General features: G+C 46.3%; 1 protein-coding gene across 2 annotated transcripts in view; it reads right to left on the reverse strand.

Annotated features, from left to right (window-relative positions):
* Positions 1-18,927, reverse strand: part of col14a1a (collagen, type XIV, alpha 1a) — a 65,869-nt gene that overhangs the window by 20,126 nt on the left and 26,816 nt on the right. For both annotated transcript variants that reach the window (XM_047032862.1, XM_047032868.1), the window contains exons 19-33: positions 18,716-18,858; positions 17,066-17,198; positions 16,046-16,168; positions 14,826-14,975; positions 12,614-12,730; positions 10,364-10,510; positions 9,726-9,800; positions 8,871-9,010; positions 8,482-8,605; positions 5,276-5,419; positions 4,899-5,063; positions 4,681-4,719; positions 4,182-4,320; positions 2,745-2,887; positions 2,393-2,502 (exon numbers count right to left, since the gene is read on the reverse strand). In XM_047032862.1, the coding sequence (XP_046888818.1) occupies positions 2,393-2,502; positions 2,745-2,887; positions 4,182-4,320; positions 4,681-4,719; positions 4,899-5,063; positions 5,276-5,419; positions 8,482-8,605; positions 8,871-9,010; positions 9,726-9,800; positions 10,364-10,510; positions 12,614-12,730; positions 14,826-14,975; positions 16,046-16,168; positions 17,066-17,198; positions 18,716-18,858 (1,892 nt within the window). The remainder of the gene's footprint in view (positions 1-2,392; positions 2,503-2,744; positions 2,888-4,181; positions 4,321-4,680; positions 4,720-4,898; positions 5,064-5,275; positions 5,420-8,481; positions 8,606-8,870; positions 9,011-9,725; positions 9,801-10,363; positions 10,511-12,613; positions 12,731-14,825; positions 14,976-16,045; positions 16,169-17,065; positions 17,199-18,715; positions 18,859-18,927) is intronic.

Below are 18,927 nucleotides of genomic sequence, written 5' to 3' on the forward strand. Positions count from 1 at the left end.
TCCTGGAGACATCACTGTCTGTTTGCTCTGATGTACCGGTCTGCAGTTCCCAATGTTACTCTGTCAGCAGAGAATTACAACCTCATCAAAATCATGTTTCCAGTAATAGGTTTGTCTCCGACACCGCTAACACCACAAGAATAATCCAGAGTTAGACAAAGTTCATATTCCAACGTCAGAATCCATTTCTCTAGTGACGTCTGTGATCCAGTTTTAATGGGTTTTTGGTCTGAAACCCAATTCTCTGTGGTTCAGTGGGTCTGATGGTGTGTGTCTACATGTGTGTAAGTGTGTGTGTGTGTGTGTGTGTGTGTGTGTGCGTGTGTGTGTGTGTGTGTAAAATGTCAGAGGTGCCAGATTCATGCCTCTGCTTCTCTCTTAACTACATAAAACGAGAGGTTTGCATCTTCCCCCCTGTCTAACTTAATGAAACCATTTTTCCACAAGGAAGAACGCCATAAAAATCCTGCACTGTACTATCCACAGTATCGAAACTATAGTGCACTTGACTTTCATAGCTCAAACTTATCAGGTGTTTCTGGTAACACCTCAGGTGCATTTATTTGCATCATCTTTGTGAGACAGAAAGTAACCCTGCAAACTCCCAGAGCTTTTAGTAAAGGCCCTTCTAAAAACTGGGCATCAGCATTTACCTCAATGTATTCCATGTATTCCTGCCTTGATGCCCTAGGCAGGAGAGAAAGGTGAGTGGAGGAGAGGGATTAGCATATTCACCCCAGCTCACCTCCATTAGTGAGGTACAGATGAGTTGAAATTCTGCTATATGGTGCAATAACAATACACAATACACACACACACACACCAGTCTTTTTGTCAAACATACATGACAGAATGAGATGCTTTATTAGTGCAGGGGTTTGTTTAGATTCTGTTATGATAATTTTGTGTGTGTGTGCTTGGTCAGCTCCAGTTTCAGTAGTGAGAGACAGATCAACCTTGGGCTTTGTCTGTCTTCAGCAGCAGTTAGATAGAATATGTTTATCATTACCAGTTACAAGATATTGGACATTATATTCAGCTCACTGCCTCTAACGCACTCCTGAGCTCTGTAGCCCCCCCCCCCCCCCCCCACACACACAAACACACACACAAACACACACTCACACACACACACACACTGACAGCCACACGCACACCTTATGCTAATCTTTGTAGAAAATGCATCTATCGGAGCCCTGCTGGGAAAATTTAAAACTAAATAGCACTCAGAGCTTGGTAGCAATGTTCCCAACATCTGATTTGACTGTTACGCCTGCAGCCTCTGTTCTCATTTTTGAGCCTGAGAGAAATATGGAAAGAACATAAACCGAGTCTCTCAATGTCACTGGGGCCAGGAGTCAGGTTCAACAGTTTGCGCAGTGCATGAACCCCCAACAGCAAAGGGACCAGTCCCACGCTGCATTTGTCCATCCGGCCAGCATTTATCTCTTACCCATCTCTCTTTTTCATTTTTTTGGCCATCAACAGGCCACAAGGAACGAGGGAATTGGCCGGTGGGTGGGGCCCTCTTAGGGGTGCAAACATGTTCCCTTTCCCTTCAGATAACAGCTGGGCTTCCCAGATAGTGTTGCTATCAAAACAGTTCCTGTCCTCTTTTTGTTGATCTTTTCCTTCTCTCCCCCTTTCCCTTCCCCCTTTCCGGCCACAAAGAGCTACAGTAGCATCCGGCATGCACCAGGTCGAGCAGGGATTTACCATATGAAGACACCTAGAGTGATGGGGGGGAAAATACAGCTGGATGTCCTTCTCTCCCAATCGCCCACCCCACCCCACCTACCCCCCCCCCCCCCCCCGCCATTCCCCACAATCCCCTACTTCCAACCCTCCACCCCTACCCCCCCACACCCTACTCCACCCCCTTCTTGCTTGTCATCTCGTGTGATGGAAGAGAGGGCTGAGCGCCTCCACAGCAGAGCGTGCACACGCACCACGCAGACGGTGGTGGGGGGGATGTATTAGCATTCCTTCACAACAGCCGAGCGGCTCAACGAGAGGGGAGAGACAAAGCGTGATGGACGGGCTCTCACAGCCCTTCAGGCAGCTGCAAGCTCAGGGAGAGGGAGTGGAGAGAGGGAGGGAGGGAGGGAGGGAGGGAGGGAGGGAGGGAGGGAGGGAGGGAGGGAGGGAGGGAGGGAGGGAGGGAGGGAGGGAGGGAGGGGAGGGCGAGAAGACGACCGAGGTGATGGGTTTTCTTCATTTCCTTCTCAAAAGTTAGATTTTCGGGACGCTCTCTCACCGAGAGCTAGACACTAGTAGCATGATCGGCTTGATGCTTGAGGACTTGGGAGAGAAGGATTGAAGAGAGGTGGAGGAGAGGTGGAGGAGAAGCGGAGGAGAGATTAGAAAAAAGAGTGTGGCGGAGAGACCAGACCTTGTGGAAACTGCCGTGGAAGATCTTCTTGATCTCAGGACCCTCGAATGTCACAGTCTGGAAGTCTCCCTTGTAGTCGTAGTTGAAGAACGTGAGAGTCTTTCCTCCATCTGCAGCAAGAAACCAGCGCTGGTTTTAACATCTCCACATGAAAAGTCTTGTTCCAAAGACCTATTAGTACATAACAGTACTTAATTTCTAAAATGTCCCTTCAAAACAGCAATTCCTGAGAGCTTTTGTTGATCTTGAGGCCTTCAAGAGCATGCAGTCTGTCATGGCAGGAAGTGACTGGCATCTAACTTCCTGTTTGACTCAGGAAGTGAAGGGGTGGAGGGAGGAATGCTGTACGTACTGTCCAGGAGGAGGCCCACGAGCGGCTTGTTGTTTTTGTTTAGGATCTCCCACAATGCAAAGGGCTCCTGTGGGGTTTCAGGGAGGAGGCGGAGCATCATGGATATGGTGTAGTCGGACGGCAGACCCTCAGGGTGCAGGTACCTGACACACACAGACAGGAAGTGTTGTTAGGTGCCTGATACAGTAGTACAGTGAAGTAATGTTGTGATGCTACGGGCAAATTCATGGTGAGCTGCTTTCAAGAGACTTTTTATCAAAGGAAGGTTCCACCCCCAAACTTAATTTGTTAAAGTTCTTCTTCAGTGCCTTCATTTGTGTACGAGCATTTCACAATGTCGGGGCACTCAGCAGGTTCTATTCCTACAGCACCAACACCATTATCGACACCATTTGCTGGTGGTCTAGACACAAAGCTCATGAGACGGCAGCCTCCGTGCTAACACGTGTCTTTTTTGACTGGACCTCAATCGTTAAAGGGGCTGAAACTCTCCACTGTAAAAACACTCACCCTTCTCAACATGTGAAAGCGGGCCTTGGTTCAATATTATCTCGAGTGGGAACACAAGTACGTCCGTCAACACAGGGAATAGGCCTGACGCCGCACACACCCCAGCATCCAGTACCCTCTGCCCGCCCACCACTATTTCACATCTGGTTAACCAGGCCCCAGGCCTCTCCTGATCATTGTTGTTGGCGAGGACCGTGGATTTTTGGAAAGACCTTGAGCCTTGAGTTTAGATTCTGGCTCCTGACTCAAAGAGTTCTGCTGTTTGTTTCCAGCTAGTCTACTCGCTCCTGCTCCTCCCTAGACTCTTTGAAGCCTATGTATCTCAGAGTGAGACACAGACACAATGTCCAGGCTCTTGAGGGCTGTTTTAGGCCCACAGCAGTTACATGTCGAGGATAATAAATACTCCTAAAAATAGAAAAAGGAAATGTTCTGGCCAACAATAATGAAAGTGATCAAATTAAATTGATATACATCATGAAATTATGTCAATATGTGAGCTCAAATTCAAGATATATTTTCAAGGTGTTGGCAACAGTAAATGGAGGCTGGTATAAGTGAGTGTTGTGTTTAATTAAGAGAGAAAAAGAGAGTCAAAAAGGGAGCTGCTTTGTGAGTTGGAGTAGATGGAGTAGAGACTGGCTGGGTTAGAAGAATGGGAACATTCTTTGCAGGTAAAATAAGACACCTACGTTGACGGTAACAAGATAGTTCTGATGTGCTTTGTGTGTCGTTAACAAGATCTTGCAGTTAGTGATCTTACCCCTGACTAAATGAGAGAGTGTCTGGATGGCCAAGAGGGAAGATGGTTACTAATTATCGGCAGTCATTAAGGACCTTATTGGTGGGAAGAAGGGAAGGATGGAGGTTTTTTAGACAGTCAAAGGCTTCTTGTTGGGTCGAGAGAGAGGGAGAGCAGGGGCCTACTTGGTCGGCTGGGATACGAGGGCGTCGCCATGCAGCCTGTAGCAGGGGAAGGTGTTGAAGGAGCCAGGCTCCAGAGACACTCCGGCCACACTGCTGTACTCCTTCTCAACCAGGTTGAACTTCTCCATCATCCTGAAGCCTGGGGTACAGGAAACACATCTGATTTACCCTCCTCGTCTTCTTCCTCTTCGTCCTCATCACTATCTTCATCGCTCTCCTCCTGCTCATCATCATCAATATCCTCATCATCATCACCATCAATATCTTTGTCCTACTCTTCATCATGATCATCATCATAGATATCCTTATATCCTCATCCTCAACATCAGCCCTACTATCATTATCATCATTGTCGTCATCATCATTCGCATCATTATAATATCTACATTGTAATAACATTACCACTGTCACCGACACACAATTTGAAATGATTAGACACCCAATTACTACCAAGCAGTGCCATTTTCCATTGCATTGTGGTATCGTCCACACATCTCACCTGCCACAGTGTTTCCACTCATCAGGACAGAGGGACAAGCTGCGACACAAACAGAAAACACAAACGTCTCACCACGGACAGACAGTCTTGTACATCAGTGTATTGTGAGCAATATGTTTTTAAGCATCCTTTATATTAAATTAAGAGGCCAATACATGGAATGCGATGCATTCTGGGACAGTGAGGACACAGTTGGACTGAGAGAATGTTGTCCTTACTTGCGGTGGCGGCCTCACAGACAAAGGTGATGAGCTGCTCCTCAATCTTTTTGACGGCGTCCAGATCGTCGACAAAGAAGACGTGTCTCTCGCTGGGCTTGCTGGCGATGTTCACCAGTTCTCCGTAGTCCGCGTCCGCAAAGCCAATGGCGAAGATGATGTGTCCTGCAGAGCCATGAGCACCCGTTTTAAAAGACCCAGATAAACATGTTTTTGTTATTTGTCTTTTTTCTTGATAGGTTATTTCAGAAATGTATGAATCTTGAGGTGAATTTTCAGCTCTGCGTTCCAGCAGTATGCCTAGGTTTGGTTTCAGGAGCCAAACGAATGATGTGGATACACAGGAAGTACTATTCCATCGCTATGGCGGTACCCACCCTCGGTCTGCATCTCCTTGGAGACCTTGTTGACGTCGTCCTGGGACCGTCCGTCCGTCAGCACCACGAGCACCTTGGGGACTCCTCTCCTGGACCCCCCCACCTCAGTGAAGATGGCCTCCTTCACGTGCTTGATGGCACGGCCTGGAAGGGCCCAGGGGGGAAGGGGGGGGGGAGTCAGGTGGGGAATGGCGGAGGGAGGGAGGGCAAGAGTAGAGAATAGAGGAGGCATGGTGAAAGATTTGGAAAGTCAGAGAGAATACAATTGTTAGACCGGTGAGCTAAAGCCCAGTCACTAACCTGGGGGGACACATTATTTCATTTCACAAAAGGTTTTGCTTCACTAAATGGCTCACAAGAGGCTGTGACAAACCAGCGCTTGTTTACAGATTTCTGCTCCTGATAAACACCCATCTAAAATGCTTCTACGGAGATTAATCGAGTGTGACATAGAAACACGAATAGAGAGCAGCAGCAGCCAGACTTATCAGATGCCTGGATTGTGACCAGGTGGACAGAACAGTCCGCAGGGGGTCTCTGGAGACCCTCCTCTCGGCAGAGTGCACCCAAAAACTGGGCCCCAAACACATGATCTGTGGGCCTGTCAGAAGAGGAACATTAAGAGAGCCGCACTGCTTATGTTCAGCCAGCACGAGTACTATCTCTGTAACTGCCCAGTTTACAGCCTAAAGCAGCTCTGAACAACCTCCAAGGGCCTTCCTCTGAATAATATATGTGACTGCAGGGCCCTGTACGGCTTGGGAGGGGTGACAGGGGGAGTAAGGGGCGGGGGGGGGGGGAGCATCACGGAGGCCTTTCAACAATTGGAATATCAATTCTAATCTGAGGGGAGCTGAGGGGGTCCGGCTGGCTGCCTGCTGCTGGTGTCTGACTCTCCCTCACTACCTCTGAGCTATCTTTCTCTTCATCTGTCCATCTTTCTCGTTCTCGCTCTCTTTTTCTACGGTTTTCTTTCCCTATCTCTCTCTCTCTCTGTCTCTCTCTCTCTCTTTTTCTTTGACTTTCTCAATCAGTCTCTCTTTCAGTCTCTTCTCTACTTCCACTCCTGTTCTACTACACTGCTCCTGTCAGAGAAGAAGACTAATGACAGGCGCAGGGTGGTAAACATCAGTCTCCACAAGTCTGAAACTGTCTGACTTATATCTGTTTCAATACATTGTTATATTAAACAGGGTCAAATTGGAAATATAAAACCCTACCAGGCGTGAAGAGGGAAAGTGGCCCTGAAGAGAGAGAAGAGTTGTTCCTGCCTAGTTTTGGCAGATAGAGGGGTCCTGGGCTCAACACTACACCATCAATCAAGTGTCCCTCCTAGTCAAGCGTGTGAAAATGTATTGCTTCTATAAATGCTAAGGACTGTACCTAAAGGTTTAGTCTGGGCACATTTTGATGTTAACAAGTTTTGCAAGAAGAATCCAAACTCATGTAGGAGGTTGATGGAGGAGACAATGGTATAAACACAGCACCAAGGATATTTCCATCCTAGGGGCTGGGCTACAAAGACATGGTATTAATGAGTATTTTGGAGAGGAAGACTGGCCATTGCTCACACATTTGGTGTGAGAAAAAAGGTAAATTAGGAAGTAAACCTTCTGTGGCATTGCTTGTGATTGGCCTATCCATTTGATTTGAAGTAACAGACAGCCTACTAAACACCTGTGTTCATGCAGTTTTACGAAAAAATGTGTTGCTCACACAAACGCAGCTCCCCCAGTCTGCAGCCTAGTATAACAATAGGGAAAACTTCAGCTCCAAACATTGAAACCCCCTTGTTGTGATTGTCGTGTACGGTTAGCTGGGGTTCATGTGGATTGTAATTGGTACAGTTCTCAGGGTTTGACTGAGATCCAACAGGTTGAATTGGGTTTGAGTGATGCTTTAGCCAGTATGCACTTCATAGGATAGGGAGAGAAACTATGGGATTGTGGGTAGCGTGTGGGATTGTTCAGAAGTGTAGTGTTCAGGACCTTAAGAAACAATAATGTTTATTTCCTGTTAGTCCTCCACTCTCCCGGTGGAAGAAGGAAGCAGGTGTTTGGAAGATCTATCAGAACATTCAGTATGTCGTCAAAGTGGTCTGTTACAACACCAGGTCGGAGGGTTATACAAATTCACTCAGCAAATGTCCAAAACTTTCCCTGAAAAATCTAGTCCAAAATATTTCACTCTAATATCTACAAAAAAGCTATCAGCCTCTTTAAAATGAGGACATCATAAAGAATGACCATCTCAGCCAGAGAGAAAAATACATGACAAAAATGAATTTCTTTTGAGACATCAAAGGGCTGTGTGAAGAATAAACCGTGAAATCCCATCTTTCCACTCTTTAGGAACAGGGAGCAAGTTGGCTGCCAGCTAACTCAAATAGTCAGTCTTGTTAACAAAGTGAGCACCTGTTTCCACCTCCAAACACAACAGGGGGCAGGGGGAGGCAGAGGGAAGCAGGGGGAAGAAGAGGGAAGCAGGGGGAGGCAAAGGGAAGGCAGGGAGAGGCAGAGAGAAGCAGGGGGAGGCAGAGAGAAGCAGGGGGAGGCAGAGAGAAGCAGGTGGAGGCAGGGGGAAGCAGGGGGAGGCAGAGAGAAGCAGGGGGAGGCAGAGGGAAGCAGGGGGAGGCAGAGAGAAGCAGGTGGAGGCAGAGGGAAGCAGGGGGAAGCAGAGGGAAGCAGGGGGAGGCAGAGGGAAGCAGGGGGAGGCAGAGGGAAGCAGGGGGAGGCAGAGAGAAGCAGGGGGAGGCAGAGGGAACCAGGGGGAGGCAGAGGGAAGCCGGGGGAGGCAGAGGGAAGCAGGGGGAGGAAGAGGGAAGCAGGGGGAGGCAGAGGGAAGCAGGGGGAGGAAGAGGGAAGCAGGGGGAGGAAGAGGGAAGCAGGGGGAGGAAGAGGGAAGCAGGGGGAGGAAGAGGGAAGCAGGGGGAGGCAGAGGGAAGCAGGGGGAGGCAGAGGGAAGGCAGGCTAACTGTGAGGGCTAGACGAGCTAGAATGAAGTCGGCGGTCAACAAATATATTCATACACTGTATTCAAAATATCTGTGTCTCAAGAATTATCATAGCTGGAGACAGAAAAATACCGGATCTGAACATCTCGGCATTTGAGTCAAGAGAGTCCAGTCTAAAGCATCAGCTATATTAGCTGAACATGTTGTACATTGTGGACATAGCTCGCCCATGGGCCTGTGCTGTACTGCTCACCTGTCTTTGTGTTTCCTCCCTTGTATGCTATCCTCTGGATGGCCTCCAGCAAAGTCTCTTTGTTGTTGTAAGAGTTGAGTTGGAACTCCGTTCTTGCGTCGTCACTGAACTGGGCAATGGCCACCTGGGGGGTACAGTGATGGGAGTGAGGATGAGGGCTAGCACTGTGAAATAGTTATCTAAATATATAAACCATCATCACTGCCAAAAATAAAAATCTGTGTTTATCTCCAGACTGTCTGTATTCACTGTAATCACAGGGCCAGGTAACAGTTATTGCTTTACAGCTCGCACCCACTCCTCATAGCTGCTTTACTGTACATTTATATGTGGCACAACTGGATCAAATTGAGTTAACATAACACGCTCTAATATGCTTAAAGGCTCACCTGGGTGCCGTCTGGACCAATCAGATCGAGCGCTCCCATGGTGCTGTAGAGAAAGCGAATGATCTTCTGGAAGTTGTCGTCGCCGATGCTCCAGGACCCGTCCACCAGGAAAACCAGGTCAGCCTTGGCTTCCTTGCAAACTGACAAGGCAAACAGGCGCACATGTACTGTTTACATTGGCCTCAAACACTGACAGCCAGGAAGGGACACATGTAGTGCATTTGTTAGCCTCACACACTGACAGTGATATATCACCCTTACACACACACACACACACACACACACACACACACACAGACACACACAGACCACCTTTCACTTTTCAGATAAGCGCCCTGGTACAAAACAGGCCCAAATCCCAAGAGTTGAGTCTGGAGGGCTACAGTGTTGAGTCTGGAGGGCATGTGTTAGACGGTTCAGCTGCAGGTCAGTAGAGGATAGAGAGCCGCTCCAGCAAACCAGACCACAACTGCACACCCGCGCTGTGTCAACACAGCACCCGGAGGGTTGGAGCTGCATGGCGAATGGTTGATGAGATTGATGGGCTGTTCTCCAAGAGGAACAAGACGTGTTTCTCTAAGTCATATTTCCAGCTCCCCCCCCAAAAAATAAAAAAAGGTTGTTTAAAAAAAGCGACCTCAGCCATGAGATGATCTGATTATGTGGTTCAATTTGGTGGTAGCTGAGACATATTTACAGCCCCTCGTGATATGCAACCCAGAAAACCAGAAAGGGAAAGGTTAGCTGTCAGGAGCGCTTTGGTGTGGCTTTGACAAAGGTCAGAGAACATAGAAAGCAGCTGGACACACACACACACACGTCCACACGCACACACACACACACACACTCTCTTACCTTCTTTAGCTGCTGGGATGGTTGCAGGCGGCGGCGTGGTGGGGGGTTCCGTGGGGGGCTGGGTGGGAGCAGGGACTAGACATAGATACAACAGGAACATAAATCATGATGACAGACGCAGGCCCCATGCGCATAAGCTCACACAGGACCAGTCGTGCGGCATCTCTCGTTCTCAAACAGACGCACGTATGCACACACACACAAACACACACATCGCTTTCCCTGATAAGAGGCGTGTATTGCTCCCGTGAGAGATGGTAGAGAAAATCCTATTTCTAGCCGCAGCACTCCAAGGCAGACAGACCTATCTATCCATCTCTTTATCTGTAAGCCAGTCACAGAGAAAGCTGTTCTTGTCCCTGAAGCAGGAGCTTTCTCCACATCATCTGCTAACCAATGGGCTGCATCATTAGCCTGTTATTATACCTGCTAAGTGACATTGAAGCTGGAGGGAGAGGAGAGATGAAAGAAGAGAAGAATAGGAAGTGTAGTGTGCAGTATACAGCTGGAGTATATATAGAGTGTGGTATGCACTGTGTAGTATACAGGTAGAGTATATACACAGAGTGTGGTGTGCAGTATACAGGTAGAGTATATATAGAGTGTGGTGTGCAGTATTTAACCAGTCTGCTCCGTACGTGTGGTGTCGCTGGTCATGACCCCAGGTCCCTCCATGTCCTGGAGCTGGGTGTAAATTTGGATCTGGTATTGGCTGTTGGGAAACAGGTCATAGAAACACTGCCTGGAGGCTCCGCCCCCAACACTGACTTCTTGTTTCTGTCCATCTGAAAAGCAAAATATATATATTATTTTATCATCAATTATCTCATTGCTGTACTGTTGAAGCATAATGTAATAAATGATCCAAAAAGCACATTTTTCTTTGATCAATGTTAGATGGGGGAAGAGGGGAGGAGAAGAGTTGGGGATGGAGGGCTGTGCTTGACATTTTAATGGTTCATAATCAAGAACAGCTGTATAAGGAGGGATAGGGAGAAGGGAGGCAGAGTTGTGTGGATTAGCGTCAACAGTGTCATCACACGAGTCGATGACAGAACTAATGTTATCCATTAGTCAGCTATAATTAGCCATCTGGTTCTCACAAGGTGTCTTTCTGGCTAGATTAATGATAAAGTACCAGCCAATGGGGACTAGACCCTAGAGGAGCTGCATTGATTTAACACCATTACAAATTACCAATTCAGCCAGACAGCCAGTCAGGCAGCAAGTCTGATAGTCAGCCAGACAGTCAGTCAGTCAGGACAACAAAATGAGTAGTCTGGAAATCTGCCTCCCCTGCTACTGAATCTTAATTCCTTAATCTCCCCTGAGGGATCACCTTCCAGAGTATGACAGACAGGCTGCATAGCAAGCAGGGAGATAGGCAGGTAGGCTACCAAGCAGGTAGGCTGGTAAACAGATAGAAAGACAAGCTGTAGGCGGGTAAACAGGTAGACAGACAGGCAGGTAGGCTGGTAAACAGGTAGAAAGACAGGTATGCAGGCAGAGGCAGCTTAGTCCTGTATCTCTTCTTTCTCTGTATCAAAACCATTCAGCAAACACTTTCTTCATGTCTCCATCTGGTTGTAGTCTATGTTCCTCTATACAGAAATTAGTTTTGATAGGACTACCAGGAATAGGATACTTATGGAAAAGGGGAAAAGCGTTTCCTTCTTTTGTCCATGGAAGTGCAAAAATAGGGAATTTAAAAAATAATTTGATATTGGGAACAGATCGTGACGGTCATTTCGTATGTCCCGGCATCCCATACATGTTAAGATTTATGAGTCTGGCTTCTCATTTACAATCAAAGTCACCGTGAACCACAGAAATTCTAATCCAATAAACCTGCTGAATGTAATCTGGACCCAGACTGCTCAGTAGGGTAGGAACAGTGGGAGAGGACGTTTTCTGGAAAACATTCAAAGTCTTGTTGGAAAATTAACTGCCGTCGCCAAACCACCTCAACACATTGCTTCAAATCAAGCTGTAAAACGGCACGGAAAAGGATTCTTTCTAAGCCATGCTGCTATTCGACGTGGTTTTACAATGAACTCAAATGTTCTGGCTGGAATAAAATAATAAGATCATGGTTAACCTGTGCAATTCTTAAAAATATATTTGAATGATTACCTAGCAAACATAAGCACAGTACAAAAACACGCCAGTCAGCCAGTCAGCCAGCGGCTCTAATAGCCAGTCAGCCCAGCCAAGAATCACCTAGAAAACAGGTGCACGCACAAAAGTGAATTAGCCATGAGTGCTAATTGAATTATGGTGTGCCCATATGGGTTGCCAACAGGATGCCTATGATAATAAGACAATGGTCAGTAAATGTAACAGTTACTGCTTGGTTTATTCCCAACACTACGTGATCAATGACCACGCTCAGACACGTGGGAATTTAGAGTCGGGTTCTGTTTTTAATATCGGAGCTTATCTCAGATCTCCTGAGCCGAGCGCTGCTGATCCGGCCTGCCTCACGCCGGGAGAGACAGAGGGCTGTGGAGAATGGGGGGTGTTGGAGGATAAGCCCGTGTGTGGTGTCCGTGAGAAGAAAATTGTGCAAGGTCATCAAAGACGAGCAGGAGAAAAGAGAGGATGTCTAGGACAAAGTGATGTGGAGGGGTGTAGGAGTGCTGTCAGAGCATGTTGGCCAGGCCAAGATAAGGACACAGGAACTATACTGACATCTTGGTTTCTCCCTTGTGTCACTATAACAAGTTGGTTACACCATGTTATGGGTGAGTGTGTGGATGTGTGTGTGTGTGTGGGGGGGGGTTGCAGAATGAGCACTAAATGAACATATTACAACAGTGTTACAATGTTGTAATAAATCATACATTTATGGTATGTTCTGGAGGAATCAGGATTCGGAGGGTACTCACTGAGTGGGGACTCAATCACCACCCTGTAGAGAGACGCCTGGCGATGGGGCTGCCACTGGACACACAGACTGGTGGAGCGCACCTGGTAGGTACTCAGACCAGACACCCCCAAAGGCACTGGAGAGGGAGGGAGGGAGGGACAGTGTACAAGTGAGTAATATTGAGGGAGAGAAAACAGAATTCCAGTGGAAGCATTTTGTTGATGGCCCTGACATAGCCGACTAGACGGTTTCCTAAATACACAATTCATCACAGTAAGCATTAAACATGTAATTTAATTAGCTACCACAGCATAATATGAATGAATTACGGAGCCATGTCTGTTTGTCCATGATAAATGGAGGAGTGTTTATGGCTGAGCCCTGGCCAATGTGTCATCGTCACTAAGCAGAGGCTATGAATCACCGATGATTAACCTGCAGCTGACAGTCTGATTGAGAGCAGTCGAGTTCAGCTCGCATCGCTATCTTAGAAAAGTAGCAAGTGAAAGCAAACCAACATTGTTATGATGGCTCGACTGGACAAAACAGTAATAGAACAAAAGGCGTGACATTGAAGGAGTCGCCACAGAGGATTTGAAACACAAAAAACCACACATCACAGGACTCTCAAGTCTCACGCATTCGCAGTGAGACTCACACATTTCACATTTTATAGCAGTTAGATGACTTACAGTAACACCTTCTTAACTTAATTTGTCGGGTAACCGGTTTCATATATGATTTCTACATAGTATTACGTTGTGTATGAGCATATAAGCCATATATGAAGATTTTATGGGTAGACATTTACATGATTTCATACATATGCAATTTACAAAATTGCTCCCATTTATAATAGGTTTCATATATAACTTATACATATATGCCTTATATATTCCGTATGTGACTCTAAAGGCATGTCTCATTCACATGGCTGTGAATAGAATCTCTTTCATGATGACCGAGAAAATCAGGAGAAACATATGTCAGTAGGATTATCTCTATACTGTATGAATAATGCATAGAACACATCACTTCTTTATGCAAGCCCTAGTACAGTAATAAGCTGTATGTATGCATGGACGGCTTCTGACTGCTTCAGAACCCTGATATAGAGAAATATAAAATAGTGTATTGTTCCTTTAGTTATTAAAAGGTCCAATTAAAATTTTCATTAAATATTGATGTGACTTACCGCGAATATGCTGATATAATTGTAAAAGGATATGTGAACTATGGTAGAGGTGAAAGTAAGAAAGTATTTCTTAGAGCTTGGTGTCGTAACCTAAAGTTCAGTGCTGTGTAAATGGGATGGCTTGGGCCTTATTGGGAATAATTATCTATCCAACACATGGGAGACGGTATTGTGGTTTATGACCATCTGGATACAGTATAGTGTGAATGTGTGTGAGCGTGTGTGAGCGTGAGTGAGTGAGTGATGAGTATGAGAGAGAGAGAGAGAGAGAGAGAGAGAGAGAGAGAGAGAGAGAGAGAGAGAGAGAGAGAGAGAGAGCGAGAGAGAGAGAGAGAGAGAGAGAGAGAGAGAGAGGCAGGGAGGCAAAGATATTGAGAGTGTGTGTGTGGTCAGGGCCACACCCACCCCCCCTCCACACACACACACAATTTTGGGGGGTAGATTTGCCAATCAAAAGGGCCCCATATACATTGTTTAGGGCCCCCAAAACCCTAGGGCCGGCCATGTGTGTGATTGTGTGTTAGTGTGTGTCTGTCCACGTCTGTTTGTGTGGTTATGTGTGTGAGTGTGTGTCTGTCCACGTCTGTGTGTGTGGTTGTGTGTGTGAGTGTGTGTCTGTCCACGTCTGTGTGTGTGGTTGCGTGTGTGATAGCCTAATCCTAAATAACAACACTTAAAACACTCTCTTAACTTGGTCATACAGTAGAATACAGACCAATGCAGATGTTCTGCACAAAGATTCTACAAGCCAGGAATTGTATTATTTTTTACGAGAGAAGCTTAAAGGAATGTTCTGGGTTGTGTTGCACCTGCTAGTATAAAATTCATATGCACAAAGGATGTTATTTCCATGGCAATGTCGGAATATAAATGTTTTCCTTAGTCTGTCGGGGGAGCAATTACTTCAAGGAAAACAAGTCAGATTGTTTTTAGAAAGTTTGCTCCAGGCAAATATATAATTCCCAGAAGCATTTAACTGATTTCACTTTAATAACCTACATGAAATGTACTTACAGCCCTAGACCCAGATACTTACATGTCTTGCCTATGGTAGAGAGGGGTTCACTTGAGCCGGTGGTGTAGGAAGCGATGACCTTGATGCTGTACTCTGTATCAGTCTGCAGGTTCAGGAGCAGCAATGTGTTCACATCTTCACCCACAGAAGTCTCAAGAGCTGACCCTGGGACTGGACAAGAAACACACATCCACTGTTTGTTTCAACGACTGTATGCATTTACTGCAACTCATTATGCAGGACAAAGCAGACAGCACAGATTGATGGTCTATCCAACTGATTGAAGTAATGATGTCACCATAAGGTATTTAAGCAGATTAGCAAGACAGACAAATAATCATGCATTAACACACACACACACACAAATACACAGCAACAAAAACAGTATTAATGTTTCTAGGTCATGAACCACAATACTCTAATTCCTTTCATTGGGTGAGACCGAAATAAAATGTGAAAAAGTGCAAGTTATCTCATACACACACACGCACACACACACACACAATGTGCTCAGGACGCAGGGACATTGTGTTGGGGTGGTAGGGAGAGAGAGGAATGGAGCCTTCACCATGAGAGCCATCTAATCTGGCGCTGGTGAGAGATCACTCTGCTTCCTGTCCTGTGTGTTTTAGCAGCCTGTAACTCTAGGCAGAGGGCCTGGCCTGCTCAACCACACAGCCATTTACACAGCTTCTAATGGAGAACAGAGGGCCAACGTGAACTCCATAACAGTGGGATATCTTTTCCCAATTTGTTCTACAAACAAATCAAGCCTTTCTGTTTATATAGCCGTTGGAAACTGCAGACAGGGTAATGGTGTTAGGTCTACTTCTGTCTGGCAGTCATGGAAATATACACGCTGAAAACTTCATCTTGTTAAAGGACACTCCAAGATGTTAGGGAGTGGTGTGTGTGTGTGTGTGTATGTGTGTGTGTGTCAGTGCATGTGGGATATATCTGAGATAAAGGTGGAAACTGTATACAGTACATTAGCATTAATGTGAACAGCATGCCTGTCCATTTCAGACAAATTATACAGAATATAGGAAAGTGTCGATTTGGTTCTGGTGCAGATTTGTGTCTGTTTGTGTGTGTACTGTATGTTTGTGTGCGTGTATGTTTTGTGCGGTGCATTTGCCTGAAGTGGGAAGGTCCCAGGTTTGTTGTAGCAGGTATCTGAGACGTGTGTGTGCATGCGTGCCTGCGTATGTGTGCGTATGCGTTTGTGTGTGTGTGTGTACCTGAGGTGGGCTGGTAGACTATCCTGTAGCCCATGGCGGGGAAGGGGGGAGCATCCCAGGTGACACGGAAGCGATTGTACCACTGGTCGGACACCCTGAGGTTGCTGGGAGCTGAGAGGGGCACTAAGATCAGATAGAGTAAATGTTAATGTTAGTGATTACTTGTTTATATCAGCCTACATAAGTTCATACATGGAAGACATTAGGTTAAGACTTCCATCCAACCAAAGTGTAGCAATTTTATCTGGTATAGATGGTCCTAGTGGGAATTGAACCCACAACTGTCAAGTTTCAATCATGATACTTAACCAAGAAAAGCAGAAAGGGACCTACAGAGAACTTAACTGGATGATATCCGCCAGCACTGGTTTTTAATAGGCTTATGGTCTACAGCTCAAAGGGATGCATATACCACAGGCTTGAAATGAGCAAAGACAGCCGTAAAACTGAGGTATGGATGTCATCTGTGTGTTTGCTTTTCATGTGATTCATGAACTGCTGGCGTTTTACAGGGACAGGGGTGGGTATTTACAATGGAATCGTTCTGAAGGGGATTGCATTTTCCCCTTAGATGCTGGCTTTTATTTACTTTAACACTTCAAAACTGAATGGTAAGGAAGACATGATACCGACTAATCATAAGAAATAACTCATGAAATCTAATAAAAACACATATTTGAGGGCTTCGCACTGGAACTATCCAGCGTATGACTGCCTTTCATAACTGTTAATAGATGGTCCCAATGTGAATCAAACCCAGAAAGATCCAATTTCACTCATCATACTAAACCAAGGGTAGCCAAAAGCGACCCACAGAGACCTCATAAACCTGATGTTATGTGCAGGCTAGCCTACATATGCTGCTGTTGACATTTTCCACTCTCGGATTGTTCACACCGGTCATGACATTTTTGCTCGTCAAGCTGATCAGACGGGTTCTAATGGCCTCTTGCTGCCATTGGCCATGACTGTAAGGACTGATGAGCCAGCAGTGAGTGGGAGGGAGGGGAGTGTACTCACACGTGGATCCCACAGACGACACGCTGACGCCCGACTCTCCGCCTGGGTAGACGGGGGTCAGCGTCACCAAGTACTTGGTGTCTGACAGCAGGGGTTGGAGCAGGGTTCTCCTCTGCTGGCCTGGAACCACAATCTGGAAGGAGGGAGCCAAACGGGACACGTGAGTGTGTGTGTGCGCATGTTTTTTTTGGGGGGGAGGGAGGGGGCGTTGTGCGTTTGCTTGCTAGAGAGACAGTGTGTGCCCATGGGAGAGAGACACAGAAGGAGAGACAGAGAGTGACAAACTGGAAGGATTCTGTCACACAGGGGAATGGTGAGGAACAGTGTCTAAGGGTGCCATCCCAGTCCTAACCTGTCCTGCCAGACCCTGTGATGCACTGTCCTGCCATTCATCTCCTGTTACATTTAGTCATTTCGTCTTAAAGGAGCTGTCCACTGGAGCTGTGGTGCTGAACCCTGCCTGACAGCCAGTTGTCTGAACAACAACCCAGTTTTCTCTCAGGAATACGTCCTCACAAGACTTCAATCTACAGTATTGACAATGGATTGCTTTACAGCGTGTGTGTGAGTGTGTGTGGCCTAGTATGTGTGTGCACGATTGAATGTGTGCCTCTCTGTGTGTGTGTGTGTGTGTGTGTGTGTGTGTGTGTTTGTTTGTTTGTATGTATGTGAGTGTGTTTGTTTGTGTGTGTGTGTGTGTGTGTGCTTCCCTTTTCTCAGTGAACTAAATGGTTCTTGAAAAGATAATGGAATGTCCTATCCCTCCCTCTTGCACAGCTCCAGCCAGAGACAGGTCAGACTCCAGCTGGAAATTAAAACTGGTTAGAGAAAGAGAGAACAAGAGACTGAGAGAAAGAGAGAGGAAGAGAATGAGGGAGAGACAGAGAAACAGGCAGAGAGAACGAGAGAACGAGAGAATGAGAGACAGATAGAGAGGAGGGAGAGAGAAAGTAAAAGTAATAGATCTTAAAATCAGAGTCACTCAAGGCTACTGGGCACAAGGGTTCTGTGAAGATTGAAGGAGGAGGAAGAGAAGGAGAGAGATGGTCAGGAGGGTAAAGGACGAGACCTGAATTTCTTTTCTCGTTTGCCCAAATGACCTATTTGTTAAAGTTAATCTACCAAACAGGCTCCAAATGAATGTTTATAGATTCAAACAGATAATTACTCACATTGGTGGATTCCTCTTCTACAGTGTTGCTATCAACCGTTAACTAGACATTCAGGTCTAGTTATAGTCAGATTTCTACATGTACTTTCCTTTGTTCACAATTCACTATTTAGACAATAATTGTTACAGCATTACTGTATTAAGGACGAGCACAAACTAGGTGTTTCATGATATATGTGATGTTTGACCAGTTGACCAATGTACTGTGGCTACAGTGTTGTGCAATAGCTTTGTGCTGTGAAAACCTTTCCAGTGCATTGGTACAGTAGAATTTATACTGGCCATTTCAATTAAAATCCTTCACAAACTTTTACTTACATAAAACATTCCTTCCTGTCTTTAATAAGTATGGAGAGCTGCCAGGTTTACCTGTTCTACAGACTCCTACAGACCCCTCAGTTAAACAGGAACAGTCTACATCCACATTCACAGGCCCCTCAGTCTGTCAGACAAGGACAGTCTACCTCCTCCATACTCACAGCCTCCTCAGCGCGGTCGCCCCTGAGGCTGGTATAGGTGACCCTGTACTGGTCCACCAATGGGTCCTCCAGCTCCCAGGATGCCTCTAGGCTGTTGGTGGTTTCGTCGCTGATCTGCAGGTTCCTCACACCCAGACGCACAACTAGACCAGACACAAAGAAACACATATGTAGAGTATCACATATATGCAGCATATCATGCAGAATAGATA

Source organism: Hypomesus transpacificus, chromosome 2, assembly GCF_021917145.1.
Source record: "Hypomesus transpacificus isolate Combined female chromosome 2, fHypTra1, whole genome shotgun sequence".
Classification (NCBI taxonomy): Eukaryota; Metazoa; Chordata; class Actinopteri; order Osmeriformes; family Osmeridae; genus Hypomesus; species Hypomesus transpacificus.